The sequence below is a fragment of the Nerophis ophidion genome, linkage group LG08, assembly GCF_033978795.1.
Source record: "Nerophis ophidion isolate RoL-2023_Sa linkage group LG08, RoL_Noph_v1.0, whole genome shotgun sequence".
In the NCBI taxonomy this organism is placed as follows: Eukaryota; Metazoa; Chordata; class Actinopteri; order Syngnathiformes; family Syngnathidae; genus Nerophis; species Nerophis ophidion.
In genome coordinates this window covers 32,605,415-32,624,629 of record NC_084618.1, presented here as the reverse complement: position 1 = coordinate 32,624,629, position 19,215 = coordinate 32,605,415, and the positions used below count along the sequence as shown (strand labels likewise).

The 19,215-nt window shown below is 41.6% G+C and overlaps 1 protein-coding gene across 3 annotated transcripts in view; it reads right to left on the bottom strand.

The window, feature by feature from the left end:
* The window catches only part of vars2 (valyl-tRNA synthetase 2, mitochondrial), an 83,013-nt gene that overhangs the window by 57,225 nt on the left and 6,573 nt on the right, over positions 1–19,215 (bottom strand). For all 3 annotated transcript variants that reach the window (XM_061908301.1, XM_061908299.1, XM_061908300.1), the window contains exons 9-11: positions 17,563–17,682; positions 9,567–9,675; positions 2,212–2,300 (exon numbers count right to left, since the gene is read on the bottom strand). In XM_061908301.1, the coding sequence (XP_061764285.1) occupies positions 2,212–2,300; positions 9,567–9,675; positions 17,563–17,682 (318 nt within the window). The remainder of the gene's footprint in view (positions 1–2,211; positions 2,301–9,566; positions 9,676–17,562; positions 17,683–19,215) is intronic.

Below are 19,215 nucleotides of genomic sequence, written 5' to 3'. Positions count from 1 at the left end.
AGACCAATACAAATGAGCAATATTTTGCACTGTTATACAATTTAATGAATCAGAAACTGATGACACAGTGCTGTATTTTACTTATTTATCTTCTTTTTTTTTCAACCAAAAATGCTTTGCTCTGATTATGGAGTACTTGAATTAAAAAAAATGTTCACAGGGGGTACATCTCTGAAAAAAGGTTGAGAACCACTGCTCTAAAAGCCGTAGATGTTACTGTCATATATGCATGCACAGTAGAAGGCAGTATTGTCCTGTTTAAGAGTGTCACAGCATTGCTGTTTACGGCAGACGAACTGCTTTACGGTAGACGAAAACGTGATTGCTGTTGTTGTGTGTTGTTGCCGGGCTGTGAGGACGTTAATGAGACTGCTTAACAATAAACCCACATAAGAAACAAAGAACTCGCCCTCGATCATTCTACAGTTATAACGTCATTGGGCAGGCACTCTGTTTATATTGTGGGAAAGCGGACGTGAAAACAGGCTGTCGACACGCCGCATGGAGCTGGAAGGGGCGTGGCCTCCAGCTCCGCCTGAATTTCGGGAGATTTTTGGGAGAAAATTTGTCCCGGAAGGTTTTCGGGAGAGGCGCTGAATTTCGGGAGTCTCCCGGAAAATCCGGGGGGGTTGGCAAGTATGCTTTACAATGAATATCAAACAAAAATTTAAAAAAATGAAAAGAACAGACAGTATTTTACGTACATAAAAAAAAATTTCAGGGCAACAGCAGCGTGGAAACTATTAGCATTATGATATATGACTGTATTACTTATTTAATTAGATAGTATAGAGCTTAATTGCAGTATTTAGGGTAGAGATTTTAAGTCTTTTTGCCTTGGCTTTGGGCTTAGGTTCAGTCAGCTTATGTTGGTTCCTCAATGCCCTGGCAGTGCGGCTGACTCGTATTGGAGGTAGCAGGTCATGCAGAGTGTGTTGCTCATCATGCATATCCTTGACCAGCTTCACTGCAGCCTCCTCTCTCCTGGTCTGGAGTGATGGTAGGGGTTGTGAGATGTTTCCAGCTCTTCTCGTAATGATTTTACAGGCATGTTTCTGTACTCGCTCTAGCTTTGCCTGTTGTTTTTTGGAGCAGCCCACTAAGAGCACTGAGCTATATTCCAGACACGGCCTGATGAGAGTGGTGTAGATGGTAACAAGGTCGTCTGCAGGTAGTCCATGTCTCGCCATGACTGTGAGGTAGTGCAGCCGCTTGGAGGACTTTTTTATTGCCTTCTCGATGTGCACATCTTCAGTCAAGTTTTGGTTGAGGGGCTAACCCAGGTACTATGTTGTTTCCACGACAGGAACCTCCTGTCTCCCAAAAATCAGTGCAGGAGGTTGTGGTGGATTTCGGGCAAAACATATCCCCAGTTCTACCGACTTCTTCCCGTTGAGTATCATTTTCTTATTAGCTGACCATTCGTCCAGCCTTTGTCCTTCTTGCCCATCGTTGTGTCTGACATAATGTTGGATACGGGGATCGCTCTCGATAGCCCGATGTCGTCTGCATATCCGACATCAAGGGTGTCCTCAAACAAAGCATCCCCGGCGGCCATGTAAGGAGAAAGACATACAGGGAGACAACACCCCCTTGTGGCACCCCAGATGTAACTTCAATCCAGGGGCTGTGAGCTCCATTTGCCACCACTCTCTGTCTTCTTCCTGAGATGAAACTATGTAGCCAGGCTGTCAGATATGGGCACAGTCCTAGGTCCAGTATGTTTTGCATCAGGATCCCATGGTCAATTGCATCAAAAGCTCTCGACATATCTGCCAACAGTACTCTCACCATTGTTGGTTTGGAGTCGGTTTTGGTAAGCCAGGTGTGCATTGCCCTGACTAGAGCCGTTGTAGTACTGTGCTTAGGCAGATATGCATATTGATTTTTACACACGTCAAGCACGGTTGGCATAAGCTTTTTCAACACAAAACGTTCTATTGTTTTGTTTTCCCCACACAAGAAGTTAGTGAAGGAACCCGTGTTGTTGGCAGGTTTCGCAAAGAGACGGATCAAGATTTTAAACAAACGTAGGTTGGAAAAAATGAAGAAAAACGGAAAATAATTGTTTATATTTTTACAGAGATAAAAAAGACGGATTTCCGACAATAGACGGAGAAATCACATGCCTGCACCATTGAGATGTGCAAGTAATTCCTCATCTGTATGTGATAAGTGTATCTAAAATATCTACTAGAAAGAACTTCTGACCTGGTATCGAGGATCATCAGGGTGAACAGCTATGGCCACATCTCCAAGCATGGTTTCTGGACGGGTTGTTGACACCGCCACATCTCCACCTGAACAAATAGCAACAATCAAAGCAGAAAGTGGAACCTGTACACAATCTGTTCGTATTTCAGAACAATTCGACTGGCTGCCATAGGAAATAACTTCATTGGAAAATGTCATTTTGATGGTCAAACTGTTAACCATCATTAAACCTTTATCAAGTGTACAGGTCTTTATCAAAAAACATGTTAACATTCATACAAGTGTAAGTTTTGTAAAGTTGAATGCAGACGGGTACACCCCTTTTGAAGTCAGTCTTTCGCTAAAAATCATGTAAAAGACGCAAAAACAAAAGAAAAAGCCGTACAGGATTTTAATAAATGACAGTGGCTCAATGTTTTGTCAGTCCTACCAGGATTTCAAAAGGCCTTTTTTGGCATAAACGCGGCCTAAAGTCCCTGAATTTATCAGTGGCTTCAGAAGGTTGCGGCAAAAGTTGCGAGGTTATGAAACCTATTTTTTTCAATAACATTACATCCGCTTTGGATTTTATGCATTTGTTATTGTTTTGAGAGTCCCTTGTAAACCTAAAAATAAAAAGCATATTTAAATAAATAACAAAATATGCTTGAGTGTAGTTTGGAAAATAAATGAATTATGCTTAAATTGTTTTATTTCCACACGAGTAATGAAACCTTATATCAAGTACCAGTAAAGTGGAAAAACAGGTTAACTCTATATAGAAGCTATTATCATATATATGTCTGATGTATGACAACGAAAGACCTACAAAGTTTGCTAATAAATAAATATGATCACATTAGTATTAATCTCACCTTGATTCCTGAGCCATTTTGAGAGATAATGAGCTAGCCAGACACGTCATCGCATGACCTAGAGGTAGGAACCACAGACTCCTTCTGCAAATCTTGCAGACTTCGAAGAGCCAACAAATACTTTTGCAAAAATGGTGATCCATAAACGTATATTGTTGAACCTGAATGGAGGATGAGCTACAAGTTTTAGAAGTTCTGCTAAACATATCCAGCTTTAGTGAAACACAAAACATCCTGTAAACAATAAATACAAACTAGAAACATAGTGAAACGATAGCTTACTGTACAGTGTCTGCTCCTACTTCGATGACGACTGATAAGACTTCTATATCTTCCCGTTTATATGAAGAATTAATCATGATGCACACGAAGGGTGAACAGGGAAACAACTCCCAGTTGACAATGTCCTTGGTTGTGTGTGTTTGTCTTCATCTCCAGGTACGAATTGAATGTCACAGATGAACAACTTCTCGATGTATGGCTAAATCCTCCCAATGTCCAGATGAAAGGTTTAATTTATTGATCTCGAATAACTTTGACAAGCCGAGACGCAATGACGCGGGACGCGCCCTCTGCTGTAAAAGCAGCAGAGGGCAACTGAGCTGTGTATTATCAATACACTGCTAAAAAAGTTTTTTAATAACAAACAAAATCACTAATATCTGGTTTATATTCAGGTCACAGTATTTTTATAGAGTATTGTTGGCGGGTTATTTAGAAGGTTTTGTGGATGGAATAAAGATACCCCATTGAATACTTTGTTAGCTGACTTTTTTATATATTTATTTATTTGCAACATAGAACGCATTGAAAAACTAAAACATACGTGTTCATGTCTTGTAAAGGGATTGTGAATGATAAGACAGCACATCTCTCTCAAATGTTTGTGTATTTCCAGGATGACTGATCTGATAGATCAGGTCAGAGTTAGTCCAGTGATGTCAATCCACAGAAATTACCGGAGACGTTCGAACCGGAATTTTCAAAATAGCTGACTGAATTTGTGGCATTTTGTGATGTTTAGATGATATTTTTGGATACTTTGTACATATAATTGGAAATGCTTCAATAGATACAATGAAACACAATTAGGCATATAAAGTCAACTTGTTTTTCAACTTTACGGGCACTTTAACAAACTTAGTTTTAATTAATTAGGGATATTCAGAACAAGGTTTTATGCTGCCGATTCCAATGCCAATCAACCGAGACCAATTACATGTATTGCAGTAAATGTAAATATACATACATATATTGTATATACATATATGTACATAATATACATAAATATATATAGACACACATACATACATACATACATACATACATACAAAACCAGTGAAGTCAGCACTTTGTGTAGACCAAGGGTCCCCAAACTTTTTGACACGGGGGCTGGATTGGGTTCAAACAATTTGGCCGGGGGCCGGGCTGTAACTATACAAACCCCGTTTCCATATGAGTTGGGAAATTGTGTTGGATGTAAATATAAACGAAACACAATAATTTGCAAATCCTCTTTAACCCATATTAAATTGGATGCACTACAAAGACAAGATATTTGATGTTCAAACTCATAAACTTAATTTTTTTTTGCAAATATTAATTAACTTAGAATTTCATGGCTGCAACACGTGCCAAAATAGTTGGGAAAGGGCATGTTCACCACTGTGTTACATCACCTTTTCTTTTAACAACACTCAATAAACGTTTGGGAACTGAGGAAACTAATTGTTGAAGCTTTGAAAGTGGATTTTTTTTCCCATTCTTGTTTTATGTAGAGCTTCAGTTGTTCAACAGTCCGGGGTCTCCGCTGTCATATTTTACGATTCATAATGCGCCACAAATTTTTGATGGGAGACATGTCTGGACTACAGGCAGGCCAGGAAAGTACCCGCACTCTTTTACTACGAAGCCACGCTGTTGTAACACATGGCTTGACATTGTTTTGCTGAAATAAGCAGGGACGTCCATGATAACGTAGCTCGGATGACAACATATGTTGCTCCAAAACCTGTATGTACCTTTCAGCATTAATGGTGCCTTCACAGATGTGTAAGTTACCCATGCCTTGGGCACTAATACACCCCCATACCATTACAGAGGCTGGCTTTAGAACTTTGCGCCTATAACAATCCGGATGGTTATTTTCCTCTTTGTTCCGGAGGACACCACGTCCACAGTTTCCAAATATAATTTGAAATGTGGACTCGTCAGACCACAAAACACTTTTCCACTTTGCATCAGTCCATCTGAGATGAGCTAAGGCCCAGCAAAGCCGGCTGCATTTCTGGGTGTTGTTTATAAATGGATTTCGCTCTGCATAGTAGAGTTTTAACTTGCACTTACAGATGTAGCGACCAACTGTAGTTACTGACAGTGGTTTTATGAAGTGTTCCTGAGCCCATATGGTGATATCCTTTACACACTGATGTTGGTTTTTGATGCAGTACCATCTGAGGGATCAAAAGTCCGTAATATCATCGCTTACATGCAGTGATTTTTCCAGATTCCCTGAACATTTAAGATAATTTTACGGACCGTAGATGGTAAAAATCCCTAAATTCCTTGCAATAGCTCGTTTAGAAATGTTTTTCTAAAACTGTTCGACAATTTTCTTACAAATTGGTGACCCTCACCCCATCCTTGTTTGTGAATGACTGAGCATTCCATGGAAGCTGCTTTTATAGCCAATCGTGGCACCCACCTGTTCCCAATTAGCCTGCACACCTTTTAAATTTTCAAAAAAAGTGTTTGATCAGAATTCCTCAACTTTATCAGTATTTATTGCCACCTTTCCCAACTTCTTTGTCTCGTGTCGCTGGCATCAAATTGTAAAGTTAATGATTATTTCTCAAAAAGAAAAATGTTTATCAGTTTTAACTTCAAATATGATGTCTTTGTAGCATATTAAACTGAATATGGGTTGAAAATGATTTGCAAATCATTGTATTCCGTTTATATTTATATCTATCACAATTCCCCAACTCATGCGAAAACGGGGTTTTGATATATATATATATATATATATATATATATATATATATATATATATATATATATATATATACACAGTGGGGCAAAAAAGTATTTAGTCAGCCACCGATTGTGAAAGTTCTCCCACTTAAAATGATGACAGAGGTCTGTAATTTTCATCATAGGTACACTTCAACTGTGAGAGATAGAATGTGAAAAAAAATCCAGGAATTCACATTGTAGGAATTTTAAAGAATTTATTGTTAATTATGGTGGAAAATAAGTATTTGGTCAACCATTCAAAGCTCTCACTGATGGAAGGAGGTTTTGGCTCAAAATCTCATGATACATGGCCCCATTCATTCTTTCCTTAACACGGATCAATCCTCCTGTCCCCTTAGCAGAAAAACAGCCCCAAAGCATGATGTTTCCACCCCCATGCTTCACAGTATGTATGGTGATCCTTGGGATGCAACTTAGTATTCTTCTTCCTCTAAACACAACGAGTTGAGTTTATACCAAAAAGTTGTATTTTGGTTTCATCTGACCACATGACATTGTCCCAATCCTCTGCTGTATCATCCTTGTATCCATTTTGGGCCGGGGTTTTGAACTCACAATCTACCGATCTCAGGGCGGACACTATAACCACTGACGAGATATATATATATATATATATATATATATATATATATATATATATATATATATATATATATATATATATATATATATCTGTATATATATATATATATATACACACACACACACACATGTATATATACACACACAGACATACACATGAAGCAAGAATGGGAAATATTTCCACCAAAATTGGTCTTCTCAGTTCCCAAACGTTTAAAGTGTTGTTAAAAGCAAAGGCCATGTTACACAGTGGTAACAATGCCCCTGCGCCAACTTTTTTGCAACGTGTTTCTGCCATGAAATTCTAAGTTAATGATATTTTGCAAAAAAAATTCTGTTTATCATTTCGAACATTAAATATCTTGTCTTTGCAGTGTATTAAATTGAATATACCGCTAAGTTGAAAAAAAGCATTTGCAAATAATTGTATTCTGTTTTTATTTATTATTTACTTATTTATTAAATTGCACAATGTGCCCACATCACTGGTTTTGGATATATATATATTTGTTTATTTATTAGGGTTGTACAGTATACTGGTACTAGTATAGTACCACGATACTAATGAATCTTGTATGCTTCTCCGTTTCTGTTCATGTATGTTTTGGAGCGCTGCTAAGAGGCCAATGATTGGAGAAAAAGACAGCGATTAACTAAAATGTGGAGGGGGGCGCTGTGCAAAGTGGGTCAATTGCAAATTCCTGGAGATTCTGCTTTGTAAGGCTGGTCATACAGGCTTGTCAGGGAGGCTCTGTTGTAGTTTATCCCAAGAATTGATGTGTGTTGAGGTCAGCGCCCTTAGTGAGCTAATCAAATCCTTCCACTCCAAACTCATACATCCATGTCTAGATGGACATTGCTGTGTGCAATTGCTTTTAGGTCCATACTTTTTTTACTTTCAAACCACTATCAATGTCAGGCTTGTCCCTGACAGTTTTGGTCAATGTCTTAGTTTTTCCCCTGCATTTGTCTTTAGTTCCTGTCAGCACTCTTATTTTGGTTCTGTTTCCTGTTTGTCTCCCTGAGTGCTGTGTAACCCTCAGCTGTGGCTGATTGGCACCTGGCCACACGTGGGATCAATCAGCCAGCCACTGTTTAAGACCTGTTTTCTCCTCCAGTCAGGGCTGGATTATTGTCGTGTCAATGTCATTTTCTACTTGTCATTCCTACTGGTCATGTGATTGCAGCATAGCGGTAAGCTATATTTGGTAGATTTTTGCAGCTTACTGTTTTTTGTTCCCTGCTTCCGATTTGTTTGTTCATAGCCCTTAGTTTGTTATATCCGCCCACGTGCGTGCTTTTTGTTTTCACTCTTTGTTTGTTCTAGTTGTAGTATTTTAAACTATCTTTTCCTGCAAAATGCCTCCCTCCTTCTCTGCATCTTGGGGTTTGTCACCAAATAACCCTGACAGAATAATCCAGCCAAATTCGAACCCCGCAGAGATGTCTAAAGCGGAGAGGCTTAGTTTAGCGATAGACTTAATGGATCATTTGAAAAGAAGTTCGGGGGGGGCGGGGGGGTCCTATCAGTAGCTGTGCAGCTAAGACACAGCTACTACTCACGCAAGTGGCTCTGCAACCTACGGCGCCATCATCTCCGGTGGGTCAGCAACCTACGGCGCCACTATGCACTCCAGTGGGCCAGCAGACGCCACCATGCACTCCGGTGGGCCAGCAGACGCCACCATGCACTCCGGTGGGCCAGCAGACGCCACCATGCACTCCGGTGGGCCAGCAGACGCGACCATGCACTCCGGTGGGCCAGCAGACGCCACCATGCACTCCGGTGGGCCAGCAGACGCCACCACGCACTCCGGTGGGCCAGCTGCAGGGGGCGCCACCACGCACTCCGGTGGGCCAGCAGCAGGGGGCGCCACCACCATCCTGTCCGGTGGGCCAGCAGCAGGGGGCGCCACCACCATCCTGTCCGGTGGTCCAGCAGCAGGGGGCGCCACCACCATCCTGTCCGGTGGTCCAGCAGCAGGGAGCCCCACCACCATCCTGTCCGGTGGTCCAGCAGCAGGGGGCGCCACCACCATCCTGTCCGGTGGTCCAGCAGCAGGGGGCGCCACCACCATCCTGTCCGGTGGTCCAGCAGCAGGGGGCGCCACCATCGTCTCCAGTGGGCCAGCAGAGGGCACCACCATCGTCTCCGGTGGGCCAGCAGAGGGCGCCACCAACCTTTCGTCGGCCATGGATGTGTTCATTTCATGGGCGACCGCCTCGCCAATTGCTGCGCCGTTCTACTCGTCACCACCTGACTCTTCCCCGCTGGTTGCGGGGACACTTGGCCTGGGGACCTACCTCCTTGTCCTCCCGTGACTTTGGACTGTTTTTCTTGGGGGGGGGTTTCAAGAACGTCTGGTATCCGTTATGGGAAGGGGGGCTACTGTCAGGCTTGTCCCTGAGAGTTTTGGTCAATGTCGTAGTTTTTCCTCTGCATTTGTCTTTAGTTCCTGTCAGCACTCTTATTTTGGTTCTGTTTCCTGTTTGTCTCCCTGAGTGCTGTGTAACCCTCAGCTGTGGCTGATTGGCACCTGGCCACACCTGCGATCAATCAGCCAGCCACTAAGACCTGTTTTCTCCTCCAGTCAGGGCTGGATTATTGTTGTGTCAATGTCATTTTCTACTTGTCATTCCCACTGGTCATGTGATTGCAGCGTAGCGGTAAGCTATATTTGGTAGATGTTTGTAGCTTACTGTTTTTTGCTCCCTGCTTCCGATTTGTTTGTTCATAGCCCTGAGTTTGTCATAGCCGCCCACATGCGTGCTTTTTTTTTTAACACTTTGTTCTAGTTGTAGTATTTTAAATGAAACTATCTTTTCCTGCAAAATGCCTCCCTCCTTCTCTGCATTTTGGGGTTCAACACTGATACTTACCACAGTCTTCTATGGGGTAGGCAAATGTAAACATGGCTCCAAACTCTACTTTGTGTTCATAACCAGGAACAGACAGCATGGTTTGCCCAGATAGTTCTTTTGAATCAACCTAAAAACAAAATAAATGGTAAGGCATTCAAGTAATATTTTATTATTGCTTATTCAAAAATACTGTACTGTAAATTGACATTCATTACACTTTCAGATGTTTACTGCACTTTCTGGACTTTAAATATATCATTTTGAGTTGTGGGCTAAAATACAGGAAGATTATATGTTACACTCACTTTTGTTGTATGAAATACAGTACAACATTTTAATGAATGACCATTGTAAGCTATGTAGCTGGTGAGAGGATCAGAGAACTGTGTCATTTACAACTGTTCTTTTTCTAACTTTGTTCGGTGTTTCACTATGGGATATCGCCTTGGGCCTGTATCACTAGGGAAGCTACAATGACGCAGGTCGAGCTGTACCTAAAGCAAGCCTCTCCCTATAACACAGACGACCCCATACTTGCAACCCTCCCGGATTTTCCGGGAGACTCCCGAAATTCAGCGCCTCTCCCGAAAACCTCCCGGGACACATTTTCTCCCAAAAATCTCCCGAAATTCAGGCGGAGCTGGAGGCCACGGTTTATTTATTATATATTTATATATGTATATATACTGTATAATAAAATAAATATATAAATATATATATATAGCTAGAATTCACTGAAAGTCAAGTATTTCTTATGCATATATATATATATGTATGTATATGAAATACTTGACTTGGTGAATCTATGAATCTGGCGGTAAATATACTCCTCCCCTCTTAACCACGCCACTGACCACGCCCTGCCCCCGACCACGCCCCCCAGCCCCCACCTCCCGAAATCGGAGGTCTCAAGGTTGGCAAGTATGGACGACCCCCTTCTCCAAATAATTCTCACAGTCTTACTGTGAAGGAACTACACTAAGCTCTTTCAGCTGGTCCAAGCGAACATTGGGTAGCTGTTAAGTTACAGTCGCAATCCGCAATAGTTACGGTTGGCTGATTATTGCGTTATTGTAATATTTCGTTCATTGGTCTCGGCGCAACGGCCGTGTTGTGACAAGCTGCCTACTTTCAACTACTCAGTATTCATTTATCCGTGCAGTGGGCAAAGTGTAAAGTTACACTCAGAAGGTTTTGTGCCAAAGCGGTTACAGCCCTGTTTAAGCCTTGTGGGAGTGGATTCTGCTTGGACTTCTCCTCTACCTCTTCCCCTGGCTCCACCTTTCTCCCTCTGCCTTGTGTGTCTGCAGGTCTTGTAGCTGCACCTCATTGGGGCTAATCAGCTGTGGGATATAAATTGGGATCCCCAGGACCTTAGTCTCTGCTGTGCTGTGCCTCTCCTCGTTCCTCTTTTACTGTTAGCAGATTCATGTTAGCTTTGTCCTTGGTTTAGCCTACTTTCTTTTGGTCTATATGTTACACTCACTTCTGTTGGATTAAATATTTCTTTGTGCATGTTATACTTCAGTCTCGTCTCCCGCTTTGTCATTGCAGCCCTGAGCCAGCCGTAACAAGAGGAAGCTTGTCTAAACAACTAGTGTTTTTTTCAGTAAGGTAATATAAGGTTGGTTTTGCCGTGGTTACTTGGTAACTTTTGAGCACTTTGTCAAGTTGTGTCAGCTCTTGGTTTGAGTGGCTAACAAGTGAGTGGCTTGTGAAGTCTCGAGCTGGCTGTGCATTTTTTGATGGTGTGTTAGAGGGTTTACCCTTTAACGTCATTTGCCTTATTTAGGTATTGCGCTCTTGGGAGATCATGCTGAAGTTTTGAGTGAGTATAGATTTTTTTCCATGATTTTAGTCAGCTGTGCAGTTTTCAAGACCCAAAAGATAAGTGTATTTCTTGTAATGCGCACTGAAAGTTTGAAAAATAGCAATGGTAGGCTTAGCGATTGTTCCCAACAGGGGTCTCGCTGCATTTTGTGTTTTAGTGTGGTAGTTAAGAGCGGGTTGCAGCTTCCCAATTCCCTTTTCCCTACTTTGGCTCAGGAGCGTGCCGTGGTTACGCTTGTTTGCCAGCTTGCTTGTTGTGCATGCTTGCTGTCGGTATCTAGCGCATAAGTACCCATCACCACGCTTCTCGAAGACGAGGGATGAGTTTGAAAGGTTGTTTTGGCTAGGAAGCGAGGTATTCTACTCCTTTGTATTGGTGTATATTGTTAAATGATCAGTTAGGCTTATGTAGGCTTTTGTATATGTGTTTCTCTTGAGCATACTTGCCAACCCTCACGATTTTCCCGGGAGACTCCTGAATTTCAGTGCCCCTCCCGAAAATCACCTGGGGCAACCATTCTCCTGAATTTCTCCCGGTTTCCACCCGGACAACAATATCGGGGACGTGCCTTAAAGGCACTGCCTTTAGCGTCCTCTAAAACCTGTCGTCTTGTACGCTTTTCCTTCATACAGACAACATGCCGGCCCAATCACATGTATATGCAGCTTTCAATCACACTCACAAGCGAATGCAATTCATACATGATCAATAGCCATACAAGTCTCACTAACGATGGCCGTATAAACAACTTTAACACGTTAAAAATATGCGCCACACTGTGAACCCACACCAAACAAGAATGACAAACATATTTGGGAAGAGCATCCACACCGTAACGCAACATACACACAACAGAACAGATACCCAGAATCCCTTGCAGCACTAAATCGTCCGGGACGCTACAATATAAACCCCCGCTAACACCAAACCCGCCCACACACACACACACACACACATCTCAAACACCCCATCTCCCGAATTTGGAGGTCTCAATGTTGGCAAGTATGCTCTTGAGACTCAAAGCGCTTTAAATAGTGACACTTAATATTTACATCTTTAAGCTACATTTAAACCAGTGTTGGTGGAACTGGGAGCAGGTGAGTAAGTGCCTTGCCCAAGAACACATCAGCAGTGACGAAGATGACAAAGTTGGGATCAAACCTGGAACCCCAAAGTTGCTCGCACAGCTGCTCTATCAACCGAGCCACACCACGAGGAATTTGTTAAAGCGCCATGTGAGCGTGGTTTAGACAACTGCACTAGGAGACAGTTAACTGCAATTGCAGAGCATTATAAAGTTGATATTGCAGACACAAAAAAAGTTAAAAATATTGTTAAAGAAATTTCAGAGATCAATTGATGCATAAAGCATATGCAGCTTCACCTGCAGGTGTCACTGTTTTGGGTTTTGAGCAGCAAACATTTTGCAGCAGACTGACAAAAAGCGAGTGCAGGTTGAGCATGAAACAGAAAATGCAAGTGCATGCTGAAAATCAAAGGGAGAACATGCGTGTGGAAACTGAGAAAAAGAAGCAGGATTTGGAAATTGCTAAACTTGACCTCAAGTGGCAGAAACTTAAGTTAACGAGACCGGGTAGCCTTGGGGATAGTTACACTGATGATCAGCGTACATTAGGAGTGCAGGGATAAAAGGATGAACTTAGTGATTTGAGGCTTGTTCCTAAGTTCAATGAGAAAGACCCTTTAATTTTTATTTGAGAGTTTAGCAGTCTCGTGGTTGGTCAGAGGCTACATGTGTGTTAATGCCACAGTGTGTTTTGGAAAGCGCAACAGGCATTTTCAGCATTGGGTAGTGCTGACAGGAGTACTTATCTTGCTGTTAACGCGGCAGTGCTTAAAGCGTAAGAGTTGGTGCCAAAGGCGTATAAGCAGGGTTTTCGTGGGTGGAAACGAGAAGCTACATCACACATGTCACCGACGTCCCACTGTGTCATTATTGTCACCGATGTCCCACTGGGTGTGAGTTTTCCTTGCCCTTATGTGGGCCTACCGAGGATGTCGTGGTGGTTTGTGCAGCCCTTTGAGACACTAGTGATTTAGGGCTATATAAGTAAACATTGATTGATTGATTGATTGATGGAGTTTATGCGTGATTTGGTCACACATTTTGATAGTTGGTGTTCGTCAGCTGCTGTTAAAACTTTTGCCGACTTGCAGGAGGTTATAATGCTGGAGCAGTTTAAAGATTGTCTTTTTGAGCGTATTTAATATATGTATTACTAAACTATTGCAGAGGCTTCTGCACTGGACGATTATTATTATCTAACACATTCTAGAAACAATAATGGTGGTTTTGGTTCCCGTTACACTAGGCGCAAATTTACGAAAACGATAGACAAAAGACGGGGTGAAAAGTGATCGTCTTTTATATGTGACTTTGAGAAAGTTTTTCAGTACTGTCAAAAGAGTCACTTTGCACTTAAATCTCGCTTTAATTCATTTTCACCCAATCGTAAACCGGCCATGTGTTGTCTCACTCTGGTTTCCCACAGTGGCTGAAGTGGTGCCAGATTTGAAGTTTTTTCTACCGTTCATTACAAAGGGGCATGTGTCCTTGGATGGCAGTAGTGAGTGGGTCCGTGTTAAACCATGACACTGGGTCAGTCACTGCATTTATTGTTATTCCTGCCTTGTTGTTTTCAAGTCAAACTTCTTGTGGCTCTGACTTTTCTGTTGTCGGAATGGGGTTAGCTTTTTTAAATAGTGCCACGTCATGAAATGATACTGGACTTAGATTTGTTTTAGGGTGAAGTGACCATGGCCGTGTGTCCATAATTGCCAGTAGATGGTGTCACTATGGTTTTGAATAATGATATTTGAGGTAGCCGGATCTGGGCTGACGTTTTGCCTCCAGCCCAGGTGTCCAGTGTTGTCCTGGCATGCAGTGTGCTTGATCAATCAATCAATCAATCAATCAATCAATGTTTATTTATATAGCCCTAAATCACAAATGTCTCAAAGGACTGTACAAATCATTACGACTACGACATCCTCGGAAGAACCCACAAAAGGGCAAGGAAAACTCACACCCAGTGGGCAGGGAGAATTCACATCCAGTGGGACGCCAGTGACAATGCTGACTATGAGAAACCTTGGAGAGGACCTCAGATGTGGGCAACCCCCCCCCCTGAAAATTAAATGCAGTTTTCTGAAGTATCTAGCACATGTGCAGTAACACGTTTAAAAAATATTGACTGATAAGAATGAGGAAGAGCTGGATATTTCTGACGTATTAAAACACGTATTTGCATGTCAGACTTAGCCTTTTTTTGGTTTAACTCCTATCTTACTGACAGGATGTAGTGTGTCTCCATAGCAATGTGACCTCGGATAATATTAAAGGTAACGTGCGGAGTTTCACAGGTTTGGGGTCTTGGTCCTGCACTCTTCAGCATCTAAATGTTGCTGCTCGGTGACATCATACGCAAATACAGTGTTAGCTTTCACTGTTATGCTGATGACACCCAATTCTCCATTATCCTAAAACTGACAAACACGAGAGATTGTAGTCACCTGGTGGTGTTTCTAAATGAAATTAAACAATGGAAGTCCAGCAACTTTTTGCATCTTAATGTTAAAGAATATAGAAATGCTGATTATCTGTCCTGATAACAACGGCACCTATTTAATAATACCACCTTACATTTGACAACCATACACTTACACAAAGCGATTCGGTAAAGAATCTTGGTATTATTATTTGCGTATCAGCCCCATGTAGGAGTAGATGATACTGTTATCTACCTGCTGCATCATGCTCACTCTCAACTGGATGGTGGGAAGGGCACTGTGAGGATCATGTTCTTTGATTTCTCCAGTGCCTTTAACACCATTCAGCCAATTCTGATGAGTGACAAGTTGCTCAGTATGTGTGTCATACTGTCCTTTTTTTTTTCTTTTTTTTTTTTTCTTTGTCATGAAAAAGGGACGTTTTTGTCTTGAAAAATTGAGGTTTTTGTGGTTGGTGCACTAATTGTAAGTGTATATTGTGTTTTTTTATGTTGATTTAATAAAAAAATGAAAAATATATATATATATATATTTTTTTTTTAATAAAATGAATTAAAAATTCTTCTGCGGCCCGGTGGTTGGGGACCACTGCTTTAATGTGTGCAGAAAGCTGTTGGAGATATTTTATCAGTCTGTTGTGGCCAGTACCCTATACTTCGCAGTGGTCTGTTGGGGGAGCAGCACCAGCATAAGGGACACAAACCGGATTGACCAACTAATCCGGAAAGCCAGCCAAACTACTGGCACGGAGTTGGAGGCGTTTGTTTCATTAAGGGACAGGAGGACACTGGACAAACTGCTGGCCATCATGGACAATCCTGCCCACCCACTCCACCAGACAATTGAGGGACAGCGGAGTTCATACTCCAACAGGCTCCTTCAGCTTTGTTCCCACAGTGTTTGATTTAAGAACTTCTTCATTCCACACTCCATCCAGCTGTATAATCACTCGCCATAAAGCAATAGATGATATCTGTCTATTACCTGACACCTGTCACTGTAATATTGTACATGGTAATTGTTATATATTGTATACATGATATAAACATAATATATTATTATACTGTATATCTGTACATATATTATGTAAATATTACATACATATGTTATATTTTACATCGCTATATTTAGTCTATTTATACCTGCATTGTCCTTTCCATCTTTACAATTTTCATCATTGTAACCGAGCTACTGTGTGGAATAATTTCCCTTGTGGATCATTAAAGTTTGTCTAAGTCTAAGTCTCTTATATTCGACCCAACTCTCATTTAAGTCACAAATTAAGAGTATTACTAAAACAGCCTTCCGTCCTCTCCGTAATATTGCAAAAATCCGTCCAATTTTTTCCACCACCGACGCTGAGATTATTATTCATGCGTTTGTTACGTCTCATCTCGATAACTGTAACGTATTATTTTCGAGTTTCCCTATGTCTAGCATTAAAAAATTACAGTTGGTACAAAATGTGGCTGCTAGACTTTTGACAAGAACAAGAAAGTTTACGCCTATACTGGCTTACCTGCGCTGACTTTCTGTGCACTTGAGATGCGAGTTTAATGTTTTACTACTTACATATAAAATACTAAACGCACTAGCTCCATCCTATCTTGCTGAGAGTATTGTACTATATGTTTGGGCCAGAAATCTGCATTCAAAGAACTCCGGCTTATTTGTGATTCCCAGAGCACAAAAAAGTCTGAAGGCTTTACAGCGTTTTCTATTCAGGTTTCAGTACTCTGGAATGCCCTACCGGTAACAGTTGGAAATGGTACCTCAGTAGAAACATTTTAGTTCCATCTTAAAACTAATTTGTATAGTCTAGGCTTTAAATAGACCCTTTTTAGACCATTTGATCTGCTGTCTCTCGTTTCTGCTCTGCCCCTCTCTCCTGTGTGGAAAGGTTATCAGATGACCACGGCTCAGCCTCCACAGAAGATGAGCTAGCTGTTTAAAGTCGGAACCCAGGATCAACCACTCCCCTTTGCATCAGTTGGTGACGTCTCTGCGCTGCTAACTTGTCTCTATTCAAGAAGATCTCCTGCTGGTCTCCCAATGGACTGGACTTGCACATGAAGTCGGGACAAGGGGTGACCAGTTCTTATGCAAAGTCGGTGACATCTCTGCACCCCGACGTGTCTACATGCAAGAGGATCCCCTGCTGGCCCCACTATGGACTGGACTCTCACATTATTAACTTTATCCACTTTGCATTCTTTGCACCAGTCACCCAGGGGGGTCCTCACATTTGCGGACCCTTCCAAGGTTTCTTATTGTTCCCATTGAGTTTTCTTGCCCCGATATGAGATCTGAGCCGAGAATGTCGTGGCTTGTGCAGCCCTTTGAGACATTTATGATTAAGGGCTATATAAGTAAACATTGATTGATTGATTGATTGATTTATTGATTGATTGACTGACTGATTGATTGATTGTGTCATTGGAGCTTCCGTAGTGATACATGACCAAGACCCATACTGAAACACGTCAATCTGTTATCAAAGAACCAAGCTTACATTGAGAAACCCAAATGTTTTTCTACAGGAGGGTTATTCTGTAGTCCCCACATAGAGGGAAGCCTGCTACACATAATTATTATTCACAAAATTAAGCTTCTTTTCCACAATATGTACACGGATAGAACATGTTTCATCACCTCTATATCAGATATTGCAGACTCCAGGGCACAGCTCCAATTGATGAGTCCCTCTGAGCGAAAGATCAAATCTGCGTCACACAATCGGACAAAGGCCTCAGTAACAGCCTTACTGAAATCCTGAAACCAAGGACACAGTAATGTCAATCATTTTACACACGTTATGTTGAAAATACCAGATAATAACTAAGAAACATGATTAAAAATAACATATTGTAATTTTTGGTGTTGAGATCCTGTTGAGGGCAGAACAGTGGATGTGTAGTAAAAACATTTGCCTCCCATAGCTTCAATCTTGGCTGTGTGTAGTTAACATGCCATAACTGTGCCTGGTTTCCTTCAACAGTAAAAAAAAAAAAAAAGCCATATTACGCATTATTTAGATGTGAATGTAACATTGCTTGTCTGACTACCAGTCCACATTTGTCGGCCTCTCACTGAAAGTCAGGAATGGGCTTCAGCTCATATGATGCATAGAAAATCAATGAAAAATGTAGATGTGAAGTCCTCTGAAAATACTTGCAATAACATATCAATAGCTTTCACAACAAGGAGGACAAATGCCATGTGACGCTACATATTGGCTACCAGCAGATTTGAGTAGAGGGTAAGTTTAGTGTTACATCTCTTCCATCCATCCATTTTCTATCGCTTGTCTCTTTCAAGTTCGCAGGGGCTGCTGGAGGCTCAGCTGCATTCGGGCGGAAGGCGGTGTACACCCTTGACAAGCCAACACAGATAGACACACAACATTCACACTCTCAATCACCATAAATGATTCCTGGGCGCGGCACCGCTGCTGCCCATTGCTCCCCTCACTTCCCAGGGGGTGATCAAGGGGATGGGTCAAATGCAGAGGACAAATTCCACCACACCTAGTGTGTGTGTGACAATCATTGGTACTTTAATTTTAACTTTAACTAACATTCACACACTAGGGTCAATTTAGTGTTGCCAATCAACCTATTCCAAGGTGCATGTCTTCTAAAGTGGGTAGAAGCCGGAGTACCCGAAAGGATAACACGGGGATAACATGCATCTCTTATGTGTGGTTATTAACAATTCAATGTGTGTATTAATAACTGCCTTAGTGGTTATAGTGTTCTTTAAAAGCATAGACACAAATGCTAACTGTCACTTGAGTGTGTCAATAATACTTTGGATGATATTCTAACTTTGATCAAGCAAAAATCTCTGCTGGTTATAGATGCTGAGCGAGCACAAAAAGAGATTGAAACATTGGAGCAGATGGAAAAAGAGAGAGTCAGGACCGGTGTGACTTGTTGCTGCAAATATGGAACTAGGAGTCAAGCTATGTCGATATAAATGGTGTGCTTACCCAAAATAAACGGGAAAAACAAAGTCCTTGGCCAGCTTGACCAAATGCAAAACTGTCCATCAAGAAGAGATGGGGGAAATATTCAATGTTTAGATGTATTTCAATTCGGAAATGGACGCTCATTGATCCGATTAGTAAACGTCAAAATTCAATAATCATTTTATTCATTTAAAGCAGACAGTTCTACAATTTGGCTGACTGCAGTGAGTCACCTCACTGTGAGAGGCCACCGGTTTTTGGGTGCATTTTTTTCTGCTGAGTCGGAGTCCAACCCTCACTGGAAATGTGTTCGTTTGCGGACCAAGCAAAAAAAT